This window comes from Nicotiana tabacum, chromosome 19 (genome assembly GCF_000715075.1).
Source record: "Nicotiana tabacum cultivar K326 chromosome 19, ASM71507v2, whole genome shotgun sequence".
In the NCBI taxonomy this organism is placed as follows: Eukaryota; Viridiplantae; Streptophyta; class Magnoliopsida; order Solanales; family Solanaceae; genus Nicotiana; species Nicotiana tabacum.
In genome coordinates this window covers 114142994-114164403 of record NC_134098.1, presented here as the reverse complement: position 1 = coordinate 114164403, position 21410 = coordinate 114142994, and the positions used below count along the sequence as shown (strand labels likewise).

At 37.7% G+C, this 21410-nt stretch overlaps 1 protein-coding gene across 1 annotated transcript; it reads right to left on the bottom strand.

The window, feature by feature from the left end:
* Window positions 1-726: 726 nt before the first annotated feature.
* On the bottom strand, window positions 727-12303 carry LOC107766309 (uncharacterized). The gene is made up of 13 exons (XM_016585061.2): window positions 12147-12303; window positions 11992-12054; window positions 11755-11925; window positions 10098-10229; window positions 6197-6336; window positions 5158-5244; window positions 4003-4128; window positions 2821-2988; window positions 2598-2666; window positions 1706-1807; window positions 1295-1465; window positions 1134-1213; window positions 727-983 (listed from the first exon to the last, which is right to left on the bottom strand). Exons 1-13 carry the CDS (start codon window positions 12175-12177, stop codon window positions 914-916), a joined length of 1410 nt encoding a protein of 469 aa, XP_016440547.1. The 5' UTR covers window positions 12178-12303; the 3' UTR covers window positions 727-913.
* Window positions 12304-21410: the final 9107 nt, after the last annotated feature.

The window sequence follows — 21410 nt, the reverse complement described above, 5'->3', positions numbered from 1 at the left end:
CTTTACCCTTGCCCCGAGGGAGTAGAGAGATATTTCCGATATATCGGGTCAAGAATTAAATATGCTGATAGTGTTTTTAAAAAAAAAAAAACGGTAGTGTTAATTTCTTTCTTGGTGGATAGAGAATATAGGAAGCGTGTCTGCTCGAACACCTGCGGTCTGGGTGTGTATTGAATACTTGATACTAATAATGAATTTGTCCCACATTTGAAAATTTGCAGGTCTAGTACAACCGAAAAAAAGGAACTGCACCCACTCTACCAAAATATCATATATTCAAATGTTTTAAATACAAGACCTAAAAAACACCTGTTAACACATGGTCTTCAATTAAACACTAGTTGGCCTTTTAAGTACATTGTGGCCTATTTTGCCTTTATTATACCCCCTACTTCTATAAAGGAAAGGACTTTTTCATCACTTTCTTTAGGCCTTTACAGAAAACTGCACGAGTCCATTGTCTCCTTTAAAGACAATGCTTTGTATAGCTTTTTCACCACCACGGAAAAGATATTGAATGGTCTAAAGTAACTCGTTTGAATTTGATTTAGATAATATTAATGGAATTTTTTCATATACCTTCGAGAGAAAAAAAAGTAAAGGAGCTTGGAACATAGCATTGTTCCTTGTATAGTTTGTATAACCCAAGCCTGATCCTCCACTTAAAAAAGATAAACATAAGTAAAAATAAAAATAAAAAAATACTAAAAGGAAAAACTTGAGATCTGTGGGAGGAACCTCAGAAAAAAGAAATTATATTGTGAGTATAAATTTCTGAAGATGCAACAGAACAAATCACTAGAGGGAAAAACATCACATGATACATTCTGAAACTACCAAAAAAAGGGCATGTCCGATAAAATTATCTACTTGCTCAGGCAGAAGTCCTGTCATTATGCACTTTTTAACACCACTAACTCCTGGATGACTGAGAATTTTTCTTATTCGTGCCATGAAATTTTCTACCAGCCTCAACAGCTTCCCTGCAATTCAAATTTGTACCTCACAACAATGAGAAAAGTTTGGTTATAGAAACTACTGCATTAGACTAAGGTTCTACGATAAAATGATGCTAGAGAAATATCATCTACAGTTACTTTTAAAAAAAGAGCTTCGAGTTTCAACATGCATACCTGAAAGCAGTTGCGAGCTCCATACTTTCAGGGTCGATCTGTACCCCCTCATAGAAAGCATTGGCTGCATCTTCAAACCTCTGAGAAGGAAATATTAGAATATCAGAAAATATGGGTATATAAGTTCGCAATATTTGACTCCAGGAGGACTAAGGGCATGCCTGCAATAGCCGTAGAGCTGCACCTTCCCGAAAACAAGCTTTTGCCCAATCCGGTCTAAGTTGTCTGCAGGCCTTGGCATCACTTAAAGCATGTTCAGCTTGCCCCAAGCGGATCCAACAAAGACTTCTATTCGAATACAGAATGCCATCAGTTGGATCAAAATCGATTGCCTGCAGATTATCAGCAGAATACAAGAGAGCCCTGTAAGTGATGCATACACACTGTTTTATAATAACTATCACCAGCAGACCATTGTCAAAATCTAATCCATATACTTGCACCGTGAAGAGGATAATTACATCCGTTCATCATTATCTTCTGCTTTCTTTTTCCCTTTCGCATGTGTTTTACAGGGGGGAGGGGGAGAGGTGGGAATTCAAAAGGAATCCAATAAGCCTAACATGTAGTACCTGTGTATAAGCATCCACAGCCATAGTGTAATCCTTCCTCTTAAATGCCTCATCTCCCCTCGCTTTCGCATCTGCAGCTTTCTTCTTTGCTTCAGGAGTCACCTGCAGATCAATTAATAATGCCGATGCAAGATATTTAGCACTACTCTGTAAACTGTTTCCCCAACAAAAGATGGTGTCCACACTGAGATACTTCAAATGAAAGAGATGCATACAAGTAAAAACAAAGAGTATATTAAGATATTGATCCTCTTTCCAATTTGAAGTCAGCTGAAATGGGTGTCTGGTACCACATTGCCGGTATGATTTCACTGACTATAAGAGACAATATGCATTTTGCAGCCCAAGGAAGTGTTTCACTGTGTCAAGTACCGTAAGCAAAACTTGAACTGTTCCCACAACATTGTTCATTGGCACTTCTTGAAGACATGAATTCCCTTGTCCTCAGAAGCAGTATCATTATGTTTTTTACTACATATAATTGCACATGCAAATTCAATTTGTTTCCTATATCTTACACGGATGTATTGTCATATTCACGATGAGAGAATTTCCAATCTGTCTTCAAGAGTGCTTCACCAGAAGAAATGCAAGAACAGAAAATAATACATACATAAGGGGAAAATATGCTCACTTTGTTCCATTTTCACAAATGGTTTACTTTAGTTCCAGAACTACCCTTCACGATAAGCTTATTCACTTCTGTTAATGATTATTATGGTAAGGACAAAACTAGAAAAACATGTGAAAATATTCCACTCTTGACATTATACAAAAAGGCAAATCTAAATAAATGTAACAGAAGGAGGGAGTTGATACTTATCACGTATAATTTGATAACGGGATGGCCAAAAATTCACACATATAAATAACAGTTACCACAATAACAGACCTCTGGTAAATCTTTCTTTGGAATAATAGTTTCTCTCTTGCTTGGTTCCCTCCCAGCTTCTGTTCTTTCCTGCAATTATCACCGTGTAAACAAAGAAAAAGAAGCTGAAATTTGCATGAGAAGGAAAGGAAATAGTCACAGAGCTATATCAATATTTGCAAGCAACTCCTACACAAGACCAAAACCAGCTGCGATTTATCTTACAGAAGGACAAATTAAGTACCTGTTTTATCCTAGTTTCAGATAGGATAGGCTCAGATTGCATAAACTTAATGAGTCCATCCACACTCCATTCTCGAACACTCTGAATCCGTGGTGTGACTGCGAACAAAGCTTCAACAGCCGGCCGACAGCCCCTTGTAGCTGCAACATGTACTGGCTTGTTACCATCCTATAGAGATAGCAAAAGTTATATTTCGGTATTCAATTAACAGTCCTTGTGGAAATTGCTAATTGATTTTTTTTCCAATGACTTGTTCAAAAATCAACAAAATTCATGATTAAAGTTCTGTGTTCACCCAGAAGAAAGTTCCGAATACCACGGAATCCATACGAATATATGTTAAATAACCAGACAACAGGTCCCTAAATTTGATCAGAATGAATAACATATTACTAAGTTGAAGATACAGTAGACCAGGACAGAAAGAAGACTCCAGGCCCCTTCAAGTCACTTCTGCCGCGGCATCTCACGTAATACACTAGCCTTTTCATTTATAGATGCCGATTTTCACCACAATGAATGATGAATCCAGAAGGCATGAGATAATTGAGCCTTCAGCAAAAGGTAAGCTGTAAAAAAGCTTCACGGACATATTACAGAATGCAGTTTTTTGTTAACTCAATCTTACATATTTGAAATGTGAAATGTTTGTTTAAATGGAGTTAAGGGATTGCTTTTCTAATACAACAACTTTTGTTATATATTTTATTTGCAAACTATTTATTTGAGGAACCCAGAATTAAAATTTTTACAATATAATTATGAAGTCAAAATAGAATTAGTTTTCTCAACATAACAATAAACCAGTGACCCATGACCCTAAGATTATTAGTTCTCGCTGTAGGTCCAGGTTTAAGAGTAATTAAGACCATATTCTTCAACTTCAGTAATCCCTCGGAACAGATGAATAAGGTACCTAGATTTTACAAGAGATCTGGATTCCCAGACCGAAATATTCATTTCAAATCTGAAAAAGAATTAGAGGGCAGTAGACTAGAAAGTGATAATAAGGAATATAATTCACACGTGCTTGCAGATAAACAGAACAAACGAAAAGAAACTTAAATTGTTTGGAATCATCTTTCCAACAATTGAAAGAAGAAGGATTCCTTAGAATTTCTTCCAAAAAAATGTGAAAACAACAAAGAACATTATATTCTGTAAAATTTTCTTTTCAGTTACCTCATCAGCGGCATTAGGATCAGCTCCAGCTTGTAGTAAGCACTTAATAATTTCTGCACTACCATTATGAGCAGCAATGAGCAAAGGGGTTGCTTCACCAGCCCTAACATTGACATCAGCTCCTGCCTGTAGGGTAGCACAAAACAAGTTAAGCCTTGAGTAGACAGATGGCACGTTTAACCACGCAACATAGAAAATCCAAAGCAAAGGTAGTTGAGTTCTTGCTTTGGCTTATGCCTTGAAAAGTAAGATGCACAAAATTCATAAACCTAAGCAAAGCCTCTCCTACACCTTAGAAACAAAGGGAAAATTAAAAGAAAATCATTAAAATAAATACGACATGGCTGTGAGCCATTATAAACTGCTGCAAGAAGCAGAGAAGATCAAAACTTGTTCCATACGTATTTTCAGGGGACCAATTTTTCCCGAAAGGCAAAAGGGAAAGAAAGCAAAAGATTGTTTCAAATAATTGTTTGTTTATCAAATTGGCCCATTATTTAAACTCCAAACTTGAAATCTAGAATTTGAAGTTTGAAAATAGGTTTTAGGAGTTCTCAAGTAAAATCAGTTGTGTTTCATCTCCAAACACAACTTTTACTCTTCATTTTAGGGTTATCTCTATAGGCCTTGTTTTATCCTTTTAAGCATGTTTAACCTTCAATTTATTCAAAAAATATTTAAAAAGATAATATAGCAGCATGTATGACCTGGAGGTCACGGGTTCGAGCCGTGGAAACAGCCTCTTGCAGAAATGCAGGGTAAGCCTGCATACGATAGACCCTTGTGGTCCGGCCCTTCCCCGGACCCGCGCATAGCGGGAGCTTAGTGCACTAGGCTGCCCTTTAATATAGCAGCATAAATGTTGAGAGTTTCAGGAAAGAACTCAAACTCTAAGGTGTAATAGAACCAAGTCTCACATAGCTCTTGTATGATCAAAGCAGTTTCTTGTGGTTTGATCTAACACAAAATTTGCATGGTCTGATCTAACACAAAATTTGCATGGTTCCAACTTCCAACACATAGCAAAGAGCAGAATGATAATGCATCAAACAGCACAACATGTTTTCTGCAACACAGCTTCTTGAGGATGCTCAATTGGGGATTCAGCAATTTAAAGTACATATAGTGAAACAGAGAAAATATAATTTTATTGACCTTTACTAACAGTTCCACGCAAGGCAATGAATTGGCTGCTACAGCTGATACCAACGGACAGACATCTTCTTCTGTTTGAGCATTAACCTGCACAAAGTAACTTTTTAGGTCATATGAACAAATAGATATTATACTTTTGAAAAGTGTATCTTCACACCCCTCTGCAAACCCATCCTCCGCAGTAGAGATGAATGCATCAAGATGAAGAAAAAAGAAGCAGAACCCAGAAGGACTTGAGTTTTCCCACACATTATCACCATGTGCTCCCTCTAACGAGTAAGAAATGCAAATCAGGTGTTGTATGCAATACACAAGGGAACTGAGAAAATTATCTTAAGTTAAACTTATGAAAGAAAAGTTTATCTTAAGTTGAACCAACCAATCAAAAGTTAATTTATATACTATATCTAAGCTAACTTCTTTAGTAAAAAAAAAAATTTGTCGTAACACAAACACCAATATAAAACTAAGTGAAACTGAAAAGCATGAAAGAAGATGGTGGAAGTCAATACCTATCAAAAACAGAAAAAAAGGAGGGAAGGGGGTGAGAACATAGAAGCCTGAGGAGGTTGGGAGCAGAAATTCTACACTGTTTGGCAAAGGGAAGAAAATAAGTAAAACAAGAGGAGAAAGTAACAGCCCTACATCCATTAATTGGTCTTTTTCTGAACACATCAGTGCAAAAAAAGTAGGTAAGAATTTGTTTGGTTGTGGAACCACCTCATCTAAAAGCTTAAGTTGTTAGAGAGAGGACACTTTTATCATATATTGACACGCCTCCTCACGTGTGGTTTGACTCTTCTTTTCTTTTTCTTTTTTGTGGCGGGGGGGGGGGGGGGTGAACGCTTTCCGACAGGGGTGATGGTGATATCTGAAAAAAAGATCTCTCCGTGTTATAATACTCTGATGAAGAGTAACCAACTACCTGGAAGCACATAAGTCATACAACTGCTTTCCACTTTGTCTAGAGAACTGTTACATAATAGGTGGTAATTTTAATTTGGAAAAGGGGGGTTTAAGCAGGTAGCGAAGCACTCACATTAGCATGATGTTCCAGCAAAACCTTAACAGCATCTTCCTGGGCAAGACCTGCAGCCCATATAAGTGGTGTTCCAGCACCACTTTGTGAATCAACATCTACGCCCTTTGAGAGTAAGAATTTAACCACTTCAACATGTCCTGCAAACAAAGAATATGCACAATAAAATGTCACTCTACGTAAAGAAGGATAAATAAATAGAAGAATGCATGTAGCTACACACATCACAGTATGCAAGAAACCACTATGGAAAATAATAGTATAATACAGTAACAAGGCATGACATGTTGACTGATTTCTCTCGTTGTTTACCAATAGAGAACAGAAAAGCTGACACTAAGATCTCGATTACGGATATCCATTAGAACATGATTTTATCCCTGACTCAGAGACTATGTGGCAACAAATGAAAATAAAATCTGCAAATATATTTTCACGAGAATTTGCAAGTTTTTCGTTTACATGTACTTATGTTCTTGATACTCCATTCAAATTCATACTACTTGGAAGAGAAGAGAAAAGGAATATGTGAAGATAAAGTGAAAGAAACATGGCAGAACAGATAAGCTGATGATGGATTTTAAGCAAATTACAGCAGAGATCCCCAGGCTATCAGCCTGCCTCCTTGTGAATTCTGTAATAGCGAGTCCTCAGTTATGCATTTAATCTTGTTCTCCAGCCACGCATTCTCTCCTCGTGGGCCTCCTTTCTGAAGTCTTCATTAACTTTTGTACATCATTTATTAATGACCCCAAAAATTCAAATCAAACCGACATTTACACTTCTCGTAGTTTTCATAATTCATGTAACAAAATCCCAAGTATTAGCCTAAAAGACTTCCCTCATTTAGCATAAAGAAACAGCTATCTTCAACTGTCTTCTTATTCATCATGTCCAGTAAAATGAACAAATTCAAATTCAAAATGGAGGGAGCAAATTAATACAACAGCACTATCCTCTATAATGAACACGACTACTGAAATAGCTAGATCCACTTTCTCAGATTCCAGCTATTTAGAATTTTCATTTAGAGACAAGAAAGTTTTATCTAGGAGAAACATAATTGCACGAACATGCATCCTTTAGAATGAAGAGGAGCATATGGACTTTTTCCAGCCTGCAGAACTGGTCTTGCTTTCCTTCAAGCTTCAACAGCTTGAGATTCTTTCTACCAATTATGATATTTTGAGATGAATATGATTTATAATGTGTGTGTTATAAACACCACGAATAAACACCACGAAGTCTAATTATATGACCAACAACCCAAATTTTGTGTTTGTCATAGAGTTTAACTTAGATGGATCTTCTTTGAAATACACTTTCACCAGTAGAGAAGAAGAAACAAATGAGACACAGAAGTTTTGACTACATCCTAACTTGAATGAAAATCAGTAGCTTCCTTACTACATCTTCAATGTCACCCTGCATATATTACAACATCAGATAACCTTTTTAGTTATGCCAGTTCTTTGAAGGCTGAAGCTCTAGCAATCTAGGGTCATGTGAAGTCATAACTTGAGAATAAAAGATGTAGCATGTGGCAGAAAGAAAGGAAAGAAAAGGAGAATGAAGCGAGAAAGGTCAAAACTTGATGAGAGTTTAGTTACTCCTCAAAACATGCTCAAATTAAAAATTCTGCAGATTCTAGTGGGTTTTCATGTCGTTTAAAAAAAAGGGGGCAGCCCGCTGCATAAAGCATCCCTCATTTACGCAGGGTCTGGGAAAGGCCGCACACAGAGGCGTGATGTAGGTAGCCTACCCTAACGCAATCATTAGCGGCTCATTCCACGGCTCGAACCCGTGACCTATAGGTCACACGGAGACAACTTTACCGTTGCTCCAAGGCTCCCTTCGGGTTTTCATGCCGTTTACCAATGGAAAACTAATTTGAGGTGAATTTTTGGAGCCAAAATTGTTGAGGAGAAACCATCAAGAACCCATATTTCTAGCACAGGGCATCTATGTAGTATCCAAGTCTTCGAAGCATTGCCTTTCCAGAGTTAATGCCAGTCTCTTCCTCCCTTTATTTCCTGAATTTTTACAACAGCCCTTCAGATTGTCTGCTGGACCTTTTGACCCGTTCTTCCATTTTCTCCTCACAATAGACAGCAAAAAAAAACAGAGGGCTTAGCCCTAAACATAAACAGATATATATACAACAACAACAACAACCCAGTATAATCCCACTGGTGGGGTCTGGGTAGGGTAGTGTGTAAGAAGACCTTACCTCTACCCTGGGGTAGAGAGGTTGTTTCCGATAGACCCTCGGCTCCCTCCCTCCAAGAACTCCTCACCTTGCTCTTGGGGTGACTCGAACTCACAACCTCTTGGTTGGAAGTGGAGGGTGCTCAACACTAGAGCAACCCACTCTTGTCCTACATTGTATATATGTGTATATATATACACACATAAAATGATAAAATCTGAGAAAGTTCTCCTACACTGTCCTTTCCCATCAACTTGGAGTTCAACTGATTCTTCTTGTATAAGACAGCTGAAAATTTCGAAGCCAATGCATAACGCCATAGCTGATCTGCTCAAATAAGTATTGGATTCAAAAAAGCAGAGTGTTGATTGCCTTATTTGGCGGACATAGAACTTAGATCATTACCTTATGGTTCCTATTTCAATTGGAGCAACCATGATGAAGGTATAAGCTTGTGCGTGCAAAATAGCAGGCTACCTGGGAAGGGTACAGATTTAACAAGGAAAGCCCCTCTAAAAAAAATTCCTTTAGTAAGAGGGGCCGTAAATTACAGTCTCCCTTGTTACTTCGATTAGAACTCTTGTTCTGTTCAATTACCTGTTTGATAATCACTTATTCCATAACGAGAAACTGTACAGGAAAGAAAGCTCCTCTACACTTATTTCCTTAAGTAAGATGGGTCAGGGCACAACTTTGAACTTACAATCCTTTATTACTTCCAATAGAACTGTACTTCTATTCAATCAACTATCTGGTAATCACTTATTCAATAATGCAAGTCACAATATAGAATCAAGTCTACACTAACCCTAGCATGCCGTTTGCTTTCTGGCTACTAACTTTTTCAGGTGTACTATCTCATTACATTCAAATCTTCTTCAATTGGTGTTAATGCACAATGGGAAAATTTTTCGGGCAAAGATCACTTTTAACCTGCGGCCGAAACTATTCACATCCGGCAGCCGCAAAAGTATATATAATTTGTATAAAACATACAAATATGTATACATACAAAATATATACAAAAGATATAGTACATTTTTCGGCTATTATTTTGAAAGCAGCTATACAGTGTCATTTTCCCGAAATTTTTCTAGCCTTCTGTTTAGCTGAAGTTGCAACTTTACTCCCAATCTCAAGTCCTTTTCTACTTTTATGACTGCCATGTTATTTTGAGTCTCAAAACACTTTTTTACTAGGAAAATTTCAGAATTAGACTGATAGCTATTTCTTACTAGCTGTTCTTCATTTTTAATCACGGTAGTTGCCCGCCAGCATGTGCTCCTCTTCGACTAATCTACTAGATAGCCTGCCTTAAGTACAGATGTCAAGTAAACTTGGTAGATGGGTCACTCTGCTGTTATTAAGTCATCAAATAATAATGTAAACTTTGTATAAAGGAAATTTGCATATTCAATAATATGACACTTCTCAATACAATTTTGTCTTAAAATCCAAAATAGCTTATGTCCCCAAAAGTTCCATCATTTAATATTAAACAATCAAAATTTTAATTTTATTGACTATTTTGTCAAAAGATTTTATATAAAAAAATGAGAAACTTCATCAATAAAAAGGTTCACTACATCGGAGCCGCAAGGTTACAGTTACATGTATATGAACCAAGGACTCTTTCCCTGACACACAGGTAGAAGCTTCAATTACTTCTGTTAACAAAGAGGAAGAACCTACCCATTCCTGCAGCATGATGCAAAGCTGTTGCCCCTGAAGCGCTAGGTGTTTCAGGATCAGCACCTTGTTCTATGAGGTACTGGACAGTAGCAGTGTGTCCTTGACGAGCAGCATGAAGAACAGGAGTCTCACCTATGAAGAAACAATGTATTCAAAGCAATATACAGCAATATCACTCTCAGCACAGATCAATCAGTCAATCAATAAAAGCCTCAATCTCAAATAAGTTGAGATAAGTAACACGACATGTATTTGAGTCCACCATTCCTACATTGATGAATAGTTAGTCATGCAAAGCAAATTAAGGGATTTCTAAAATTAGAGGCTCCATAAATCTTAGGCTTGTCCTACACCAAGACCTAATGTAAATGTACAACTAAGCCCTGATAACAACGAATTGGTATCACCTATATGATCAGTTGCATATTTGAGTCCACCATTCCTATATTTATGAATAATTTGTCTCTCAAAGCAAATTATGGGTTTTCCAAAATCTGAGGTTCCCTAAATCTTAGGCTTGTCCTACCAAGACCTAATGTAAATGTACAAATAGGTGTTATCACAGCGAATTGGTATCACCTATATGGATCACTTTCTTCTATTGTTTTGTATTATATCCAAGTCCGTGTTGATTGGCAGAGATTTTAGATCTTTTGAGATAACTTCCCACCCTTGTAATTTTAGTTCTACCTCGTCCCCTTTTAGCACCTTCAATCATCATAATATCGCACCTACATAATGGTGCATTTTGAGGCCTGCATATGACACAGCCAAACCACTACCAAAGAGACCTTCTCATCTTATTATCGACGTGTACTACTTGCATAATTTGGTTATTTCTAATTTTGTCTAATCTTGTATGACTACACATCGATTTAACGTTGACATTTTTATGACACATCTTGTTGGCAAATCGAGTGCATCATCAGTTCGATATTCACTCTCATATAATATTATCGGTCTCACAACAATTTTGTAGAACTTGCCTTTCATTTTATTAGGTATCTTCATATCTACTTTAATTACATGTGCTACATCTTCGTCTCTCATATCATTCTCTTGAAAGATTGAAAGGCTAAACTTAAAGATTTGAATTGTCTGCACTTAGGCACGACAACATTGTCAAATATTTGGAGGAACAAAGAAAACATTTAATTTCAAATGGTGCAACTCCACCAAAATGCTTTGATGCCAAGTAGATCCAAAAATGATGCACAACTTGTTCTTCTAACATATAAGAAAGCATCCAAACAGTGCTCTCTCAAATCAAAGTTGAACTAAATAAGAGGCTGCTTAAATTTTAAAATTCTCTTTCGCAATAAATTTTGGGCTCCTGAAATATGAAGCACGCTTTTAACCAAACAGTGCCTAAGAAAATACATAGTCAGCAACATGACTACAGGGTAAATTTCACAGGTGGTACCTGAACTAAGGTACCTAAATCAAAATTTTGTAACTAGAATATTCTACATTTATATACATTAGGCCACACCCTTGGGTGCATCTTACGATCAAACCTTAAAGAGGCGAAAAGATAAAAGCCTTCAAGTTTCAATCAGGACAAAAGCTCTAGAGCCAATTTCTTCTAAACAAGAGTTGAAATTAGGTCCTGCACACATTTTGATGAACGAAGACAAAGTTAATAGTAGAAAATTACCTTCTTCATCTTTTGTATTGACATCAAGTTTCAACTCTTCTACCATGAACTCGCAGAACTCGGTCTGGCCTTCTCTAGCAGCAAAAATCAATGCCCCTCTTTTATTAGCATCCTTCACATCCGCCACCGTCCCGGCCAACCCTTTCCCATTATCCAGTTGCTTAGCCAAATCTGTTTCCACAATCATCATTATCATATCGCAGAAACTGAAATCCAAAAATAACCTTGAAAACTTACTCTTGAAAAGCGCAATGTTCCCTGAACAAGCAGCATTCAGTAACTTCATAACCTTTTCTCTAACTGCTCAAACAATATCAAAGATTAATCTTTTAATAACATGCTTACGTTATTTGAAATTTTTCAAGAAAAGCAAAAAGTGGAAGAATTAAAACCTGCAAGAGCATCAGCAGCATCAGGAGCCATAACTGAGAGAAAACTTTGGGCTTCGTCTGGGGTTTATGTAGAACCAGGGTTTTGCTGTTATTTCAACCAGTTCGAGTCAACCCAATATATCTTTCGGGGTTTTACCCGTATATAGAAATTGTGTCGTGTGAAAAACGCTTTTTTTAATGCGATTGTAAAGAAATGCGATTTATCTATCTATAATCTATATAATCTATAATCTATCTATCTATATATGTATATCCATATTTATCTACGGGATTTGGAAGTGTTTGGGTTGAAATCGGAACAATTGTTTTCCTTAAGTTGGCTTTAAAAGGCCAAGTTTGACTTTGGTCAATTTTTTGAGCAAACAGACTCAGATCAGTGTTTTGACAGTTTCGGTAGGTCCGTATCGTGATTTGGGACTTGGGCGTATGCCCGGAATCAAATTCCGAGGTCTCTAGCCCGAGATATGGAATTTTGATTAAAAATAAAATTTAACTTCAAATAGTGACCGGATGTCGAATTATGTGAAAACGACCCCGAAATAGATTTTTGATGATTCCAACAGATCCGTATGGTGATTTTGGACTTAGGAGCATGATCGAGATTTTATTTGGAAGTCCGTAGTGAAATTAGGCTTGAAATGGCTAAAACAAGAATTTAAGTTTGGAAGTTTGATCGGGGAGTTGACTTTTTGATACCGGAGTCGGAATACAGTTCCGAAAATTTTCATAGCTCCGTTATGTCATTTATGACTTGTGTGCAAAATTTGAGGACAATCCGAGTTGATTTGATAGGTTTCGACATCGAATGTAGAAGTTGAAAATTCTTAGTTTCCTTAAGCTTGAATTGGGGTATGATTCATGATTTTAGCATTGTTTGATGTGATTTAAAGGTTCGACTAAGTTCGTATGATGTTTTAGGACTTGTTGGTATATTTGGTTGAGGTCCCGAGGGCCTCGGGTGAGTTTCGGATGGTTAACGGATCACAAATTAGACTTAAACAGCTGCTGCAATTTTTTTTTCTCTTCTGCTGAAAATTCTGGGCTATGATCGAGCCCAAGATCGAGGCCCAAGATCGAGCTCCCAAGATCGAGCTTTCAAGATCGAGCTCCCGAGATAGAGCTCCCGAGATCGAGCTCCCCGAGATCGAACTCCCAAGATCGAGCTCCCCGAGATCGAGCTCCCAAGATCGAGCTCCCCGAGATCGAGCTCCCAAGATCGAACTGGGCAGATCTGTAAGTTATAAAAACAGAGGCATTCGACCCATTTGCCATTTTTGACAAACTTGAGCTTGAGCAGAAGCGACGTTTGGCAGATGTTTCAAGGAAAGACATTTGAGGTAAGTGATTCCAACTCGGATTTGGTCTATATACACAAATATATCATTGTTTTCACCATTTAATTAGTGTTTTGAGATTGAAATTTGAAAAATCTTAGAAATCTCATAGAAACGAATTTTTGAGATTTCGGTATCGATTCGGAGTCGGATTTGAGTGAAACTGGTATGGTTGGACTCGAAATTGAATGGGTTGTCGGATTTCATAACTTTCGCCAGATTCCGAGATGTGGGCCCCACTGATGAATTTTTATTAATTTCGGGATTTTTTTATTTAAAATGTAGTATTTTCTTATAGAATTAATTTCTATAATTTTTAGTGATTGTATGAAATTATTTTGGCTAGATTCGAGCGAGGTAGAGTTGGATTATCGTGGAAAAGACCTTATAGTAGATTAAATTGGAGCAAGACGAGGTAAGTCTCTTGTCTAATCTTGTGAGGAGGAAATTATCTCCTAGGTGATTAAAAATTAAATAATTATTGCTAATTGTGGGGGGGCTACGTACGCACGAGGTGACGAGAGTCCGTGCTTAGCTACTATTAAATGCTAAAGTCCGGGTAATTTAGGACTCAAAACATGCCTTACTTGTGTAGATTGTATTCTTTGATTTATTTATATTAATTGATATCTATATGAATATATTGTGAATTGTTAGATAAAGATATTAAAGGATGGAAATCTCATATGCTTAATTTTTGTTTAAATCAATTAATTATTAAAAAAAAATTGTTCTCCTCCCAAATTTATCTTATAATAAACATACTGTCCTTCCGGAGGCACATAAGAAAATGTCCTCCTTTCTTGTGGAGCGGGCCGAACGCCTCGGCAGGATAGATGCATATATGGATCGCGCCGCACGTCCCTCGGCAGTGTACACGATACTCTGGATCGGGCCGTACGTCCTCGGCAGAAATCGTGCTTAATAATAATAATAATTACACGATACTTGGACAGTTCATTACAACTTGTAAAGTTATTTGATAAATTAAAAATTTATTGAAATTAAATTGTAGCTTGTAAAGCTATTTGATAAACTGGAATTTTTATTGAAATTGAAGGATTTACTTAATAGATTAGAAATTATTTAAAATGAAGGAATTTAATTATTATACTGAGAATTATTGGAATTGAAGGAATTTAATTACTTCTACTAGTTCAATAAATTATTGTTAATTATGTGAATCATCGTTGATATAAATATTTTTATTTTCATGATTATTTAATATTATTGACCCATAGCGAGTGTCATAGTCGGCCATCTCGTCTCTATCTCTTCGAGATTAGGCTTGATATTTACTGGGTACACGTTATTTTCGTACTCATACTGCACTTGCTGCACATTTTATTGTGCAGGTACATATATGTATAGTGGCCTTTTGGGCGCAGAGGTGTTATAAAAATTGTGGGGACATAGGTGAGCTGCATTTTATATTACGATTCGCAGCTAACAGAATCTCCTTCAGAGTTATTATATTTTCCTGTCTAATTTGTATTCTGGACAGATTCTGTATTTTATTTTAATTCCCTAGTAAATGCTCATGCACTTGTGACATCGGGTTTTGGGAATGGTTGTGAATTATTTAGAAATTTAGCTGCAAAAATATTTATCATTTACTCTATGAGTTTTTATCTCTATAATTTTATTAAAGAAATTTTTATTTCAAAAATACTAAAATGGGTAATTAAGTTAATTGATTATGGTTGGCTTGCTTGACAGTGGTGTCCAGCGCCATCACGACCTTTTGGATTTTGGGTCATGACAACATGGTATCAGCGTACTAGGTTCACTTAGGTCTCACGAGTCATGAGCAAGTCTAGTAGAGTCTTGTGGATCGGTACGGAGACGTCTGTGCTTATCTTCGAGAGGCTATAGGGCTGTTAGGAATACTTCTCTTTTTGATTCTTCATCGTGTGATTCAATTCCTTTGAGGCTTATGCCTACATTTTCTTCCTATTCAATCTTATGCGACGTGAAGCACTTGTTATACATTGAGGATCGAGGAAAATTTTAATGGTACTACAGATGTAGTACAAGATACTTCTCCTTGTGTAATTAATTGGGCTATTGTTATTGCCTTACGAAAGGCCGCTCTGTCATTTCAAATTAAATATCAGTACTACCTAAGGTTTGAGATTTGGCATTGATTGTTATGACGATTCGTGTGTTGTTATCGCACAGTGTTTATGAAATGGAAAAATGCCTGTCTATGTGTCAGGGCAGTAAACGACTTGAAAGAAGGTTTTCTCAGTACATGATTCAGAGATTCCATGTTTTAATTCCAGCGGAGAAAAGGCAACCGGACTATGAATGTTCATGTTGGGGGTTGATGGAGTAACGAAGCTTGATATTTTCGAGTGTGGTAGAGTTCTCAATTTTGATGTGGGGTCATCGCCTTGTAAAATGCGTTAAGGTTCGCCAGTGTTATGGTTTTCTTCAACTCGCCTTCACGACGGGGTGTTAGAAATTGGTATAGGGGAAGCAGTCATTAGAGATCGCGGTGTGCAGTAATTCAGGATCGAAGCAGCATTTCTAGTATTGATGTCTCGAGAAGGATGATCGTCAGAAAGGTTTAAAGCTGGTAACGAGCTATTGGTTCAAATGCTATAGAGACGGATTTTGAGTTAAGGCAACAACTGGGCAGCGAAGGATGAGGAAGGACATGTGGAAGGTGCCTTGCGGTGGTTAGGTTCCGAAAAGGCCAATTGTAAGAAAGCAGAAGTAGAGTAGTTGCTTAAAGGAGATGGTTGACCAAAGTGGGAGAGTGGCAAAGTAGCACATGGGTTACGTAGTAGGATGATTACATGTCTTGAGGAACATTTTGAGTGATTTGGGATGTAAAATGGATAGTGACTAGGTCTACGGACTTAATTTAGAATATTGGTTGCTATATTGAGGAAGATTGGATAAAACAGGAGGGAGTTGCTTGATATGAAGAAGGATACAACATGACTTTGGATTGGAATGTATTGTCGCACCTTTAGTTGACGTCAATGAGGAGTGAACGGACTGGTGCAACTGGTGAATGAGCTCAGACTCAGGATGATCTACTGATTTCGTAGTAATTACACCTAGTGCAGCGACGTTGGAATATGTCGGCATGTAATTTCCACAGGTGGGTTATCTCCTGTGAGCAGGTTAGCAGTCGCGTGGTGTTGACGAAGCTTCTGCGAAGAATTCTACTGCCTACCCGGTAAGAGATTTAATATGTAAATGTAGCTAGTGGTTCAGAGTGTTTATTAAAGGTTAATAAAAGGATTTTGAGAAAATTTGGTGAGTTGCGTATGCAGGATCATGTCAACGATAAAGAAAGAATCTCGGTGGATTCCAGAATTTTGTAATTGTAGCTTCAAGCTAAGTGGGAGAGCCCCATCGTCTATGATTGGATTGTGTAGTGTCAAGTTGTGCGGTTTCTGGTTATCGGTATATTGGTGGGTCATTGCAACTAAGGAAAGAAAACATCAGTGGTAATTTGAGCAAAGGATTTAGGGAGTGTGTGCCATATTTGGCCTTATCAATTCATATTCAGGTTTTTGGAAGGCTCAGAGTTTATGGTTCGTGTAGATGTAATGCACAGGAAAGTGAGACAGTCGGATGTTTCCTTGATAAAGTGCCCATGTGCTAGCAAGGCCTTGGAATTGATCATGTTTGGGAACAGGTCAGAGCAAGTGACTTTCAATAACGGTCTTAGCGGGTTCAAAAATTTAAAGTGCGGTGTCTAAGGATCTCGAGTTCGTAGTATGGTTGAGTATCGAGCTTTTACAGCAAATTATGAAACAGGGCTTGGAGTACTCTGCGTTATCTTTAGGTTGTGGTGTAGCATTTGAGAAACGGAAGAAAATAACTTCGGATTCATAAAAGAAGTATCAGAATGGGTGTAACAGTTGAAGATGAAAAAGTGCGCACAAGGAGGGGTATGAGATGATTTGTGGATTTTGAAACAGCGTGGTCTCGTGAAATAAGGTCACTTAGGATAAGTGCGGATTTGAATTCGTGATGTAATGAATGAAGCTATTATTATTTCTAAGGCAAGTTGAGAATAAATTGAGAAAAATACGGGTCGGCTAACAACGGTTGAATCGGCATGATGGTGGCAATGACCAGTTCCTTCAGCGCATAGAGTTATGCATGTAATTTGTGGCGGTACGTGCGAGGCTTGGCAGCCGCCGTAATTGATTTTATCTGGAGAAATTCAAGTATTATGGCATGTTATGTGTAGAGGGATCCCGGAAAAGTTATGGTGGCTTAGACCACTACTTGAGGTCGGTATTTTCTACGGATATGGGAATTCAGTCATGTGTTGCAATGGTTCTCTTGAAATGAGTTAAGAAGGTTTCTATATGATGAAGTGTTTACTCTATTAGTGGTTCGGGAGTTATGATGGAATTCTTGTACTCATGCGCATTGGCGTGGTTAAGTGCACTAAGTAGCATGGGATTCGAAAGTTGAGGATTTAAGATTTCGGTTCGGTGTTGACAAGGATGTCATGAGCTCGGATGAACAGGAAAGGGATTTAGATGTTTAAAGTAAGATGGTATTGTTTTTGGCATCGTCTAAGGTCGATGTCAGGTGTAAGAGACCTTGTGTATTGATTTGTGGATTTTTGATATGTTTTACAGCATTAATGTAACCGGTAGCATGGAAGTGCAAACTTGTTACCTGGTGCGAAAGGTCGTGGGAGCGTGTCTCACGAAAATATTGTGTAAGAGTGACATGTAGTCACTTGATTGAGTGAAGATTGAAACCAAGTATGAAAGCTCCCTATATCAGAGTGACATGTGTCTCTATATCAGGCCGGATGTGTTCATTTCAGCATAAAAGCTCCCTATGTTGGAGTATTCGGCGTGGGATGTCGTTTCGTCGTCGGTTATTTCATGTAATATTATATTGTGCCGTATGAGTTATGAAATGGCTTGATAAATTTCTTATGTGATGAGGTTCCGCATAGCGATGGTGTTATGTGAACAGGATGGCTCTCGAGATTCAGATCATATATCGTACCTTAGTTGTGCTTGAGTTTTGTAGCGTACGGCGCTGTCGGTCCTTCCAGGGATGATATTATGCACTGAGCGTGCTTGTGTCCGATATTCGGATATTTTGTAGTAATGAGCATTTTAGCTCGGCAAGTATTTTCTTATAGATTCTTTTTGTGCGGATCGGGTGGCACGCCGCCACGGGTATGTTGTTTGGATCGGGTTGCACGCAGCAACGGTATCATGTGTGGATCGGGTTGCACGTCACAATAATGTGATGTTGAGTACAGTCTCCTATATTCTATTTTGTGTGTTTGTGTCCCTTTTTCTAGGGAAGGTTCATGACACCTTTTCAGTTGTCTAATTAGTCACGTGGGTTGAGAAATCCTTTACAGAGTTCATTTTTCTTATGTATCGTAATCGAGTCCGTAGCTTATTAGCTCATTATGGTGACATATGAGGCTTTTTGATCGTGTCTGAGGTGGTTTATTGCCTGAACAGCTTATACTTGGTGAGACGAGATTATTGGATTCAGGATCAGTGCGATCGGATTATATGAAGTGTAATAAATAGCAAATACCACTATTTGGTTATAATGAGGCAATCGTTCTTGTCAGAAGGAGAAACTCAATAATTGTTGACTCGGCAGTTGATTATGAATTTCTACACATTTCTTCCATCGTGGAAGCATTTCAAGAGTTGGAACATGACTTATATGTATCATGAGGTGTGTTGTGAACATCAGATTCATGGAATTTTGGCTATTATTATCGGAGGATGTTATTATAGTCATGTGAATGATGCGGTGCATGGTCTAAATTCAACAAAGGTATGCAATCCTGTATTAGTGCATCGTGTAGTGATTGTTACGACATTCATAGGTTGGAGACATGCATGGTGGAGAATTCTGGATGTTAGAATTGGGCTCTAAGGCTTATTTGCCTAAATAAATGGGAGAATTTTAAGATTGGCTCGAGTTAATGTGCTCAACTGGGTGTGGTAGCACGGGTAGGTGCACGAGGTGTTCAACAGTAATTTTGGATAACTGCGGAACACTCCTTAGCACGTTCGAGGACGAACGTATATTTAAGTGGGAGAGAATGTAATGACCCAACCGGTCATTTTGACTTTTAGAACCCCGTTCCTCTAAATAAAACTTCCCGTATGTGCTTTAAATGCTTTATGACTTGTGGGATGGTTGGTTCGGGATTTGGAAGTGTTTGGGTTGAAATCGGAACAATTGTTTTCCTTAAGTTGGCTTTAAAAGGGCAAGTTTGACTTTGGTCAACTTTTTGAGCAAACAGACTCAGATCAGTATTTTGACAGTTTCGGTAGGTCCGTATCGTGATTTGGGACTTGGGCGTATGCCCGGAATCAAATTCCGAGGTCCCTAGCCCGAGATATGGAATTTTGATTAAAAATAAAATTTAACTTCAAATAGTGACCGGATGTCGAATTATGTGAAAACGACCCCGGAATAGAATTTTGATGATTCCAACAGCTCCGTATGGTGATTTTGGACTTAGGAGCATGATCGAGATTTTATTTGGAAGTTTGTAGTGAAATTAGGCTTGAAATGGGTAAAACAAGAATTTAAGTTTGGAAGTTTGACCGAGGAGTTGACTTTTTGATACCGGAGTCGGAATACAGTTCCGAAAATTTTCATAACTCCGTTATGTTATTTTATGACTTGTGTGCAAAATTTGAGGACAATCGGAGTTGATTTGATAGGTTTCGACATCGAATGTAGAAGTTGAAAATTTTTAGTTTCCTTAAGCTTGAATTGGGGTATGATTCATGGTTTTATCGTTGTTTGATGTGATTTAGAGGTTCGACTAAGTTCGTATGATGTTTTAGGACTTGTTAGTATATTTGGTTGAGGTCCCGAGGGCCTCGAGTGAGTTTCGGATGGTTAACGGATCACAAATTGGACTTAAACAGCTGCTGCAATTTTTTTTCTCTTCTGCTGGAAATTCTGGGCTATAATCGAGCCCAAGATCGAGGCCCAAAATCGAGGCCCAAGATCGAGCTCCCAAGATCGAGCTCTCAAGATCGAGCTCCCAAGATAGATCTCCCGAGATCGAGCTCCCGAGATCGAGCTCCCGAGATCGAGCTCCCAAGATCGAACTGGGCAGATCTGTAAGTTATAAAAACAGAGGCATTCGACCCATTTGCCATTTTTGACAAACTTGAGCTTGAGCAGAAGCGACGTTTGGCAGATGTTTCAAGGAAAGACATTTGAGGTAAGTGATTCCAACTCGGATTTGGTCTATATACACAAATATATCATTGTTTTCACCATTTAATTAGTGTTTTGAGATTGAAATTTGGAAAAATTTAGAAATCTCATAGAAACGAATTTTTGAGATTTCGGTATCGATTCGGAGTCGGATTTGAGTGAAACTGGTATGGTTGGACTCATAATTGAATGGGTTGTCGGATTTCATAACTTTCGCCGGATTTCGAGATGTGGGCCCCACTGATGAATTTTTATTAATTTCGGAATTTTTATTAAAAATGTAGTATTTTATTATAGAATTAATTCCTATAATTTTTAGTGATTGTATCAAATTATTTTGGCTAGATTCGAGCGAGGTAGAGTTGGATTATCGTGGAAAAGGCCTTATAGTGGATTAAATTGGAGCAAGACGAGATAAGTCTCTTGTCTAATCTTGTGAGGTGGAAATTACCTCCTAGGTGATTAAAAATTAAATAATTGTTGCTAATTGTGGGGGGGCTACGTACGCACGAGGTGACGAGAGTCCGTGCATAGCTATTATTAAATGCTAAAGTCCGGGTAATTTAGGACTTAAAGCATACCTTACTTGTGTAGATTGTATTCTTTTATTTATTTATATTAATTGATATCTATATGAATATATTGTGAATTATTAGATAAAGATATTAAAGGATGAAAATCTCATAGGCTTGATTTTCTATTTAAATCAATTAATTGT

Coding starts and splice junctions, on each gene's coding strand:
- LOC107766309 (XM_016585061.2), bottom strand. CDS start 12,177: ATGGCTCCTGATGCTGCTGATGCTCTTGCAG. Junction 12,055..12,146: donor TGCTGCTGATGCTCTTGCAG/GTTTTAATTCTT, acceptor TTGTTTGAGCAG/TTAGAGAAAAGGTTATGAAG. Junction 1,808..2,597: donor CAAAGAAAGATTTACCAGAG/GTCTGTTATTGT, acceptor ATTGATCTGCAG/GTGACTCCTGAAGCAAAGAA.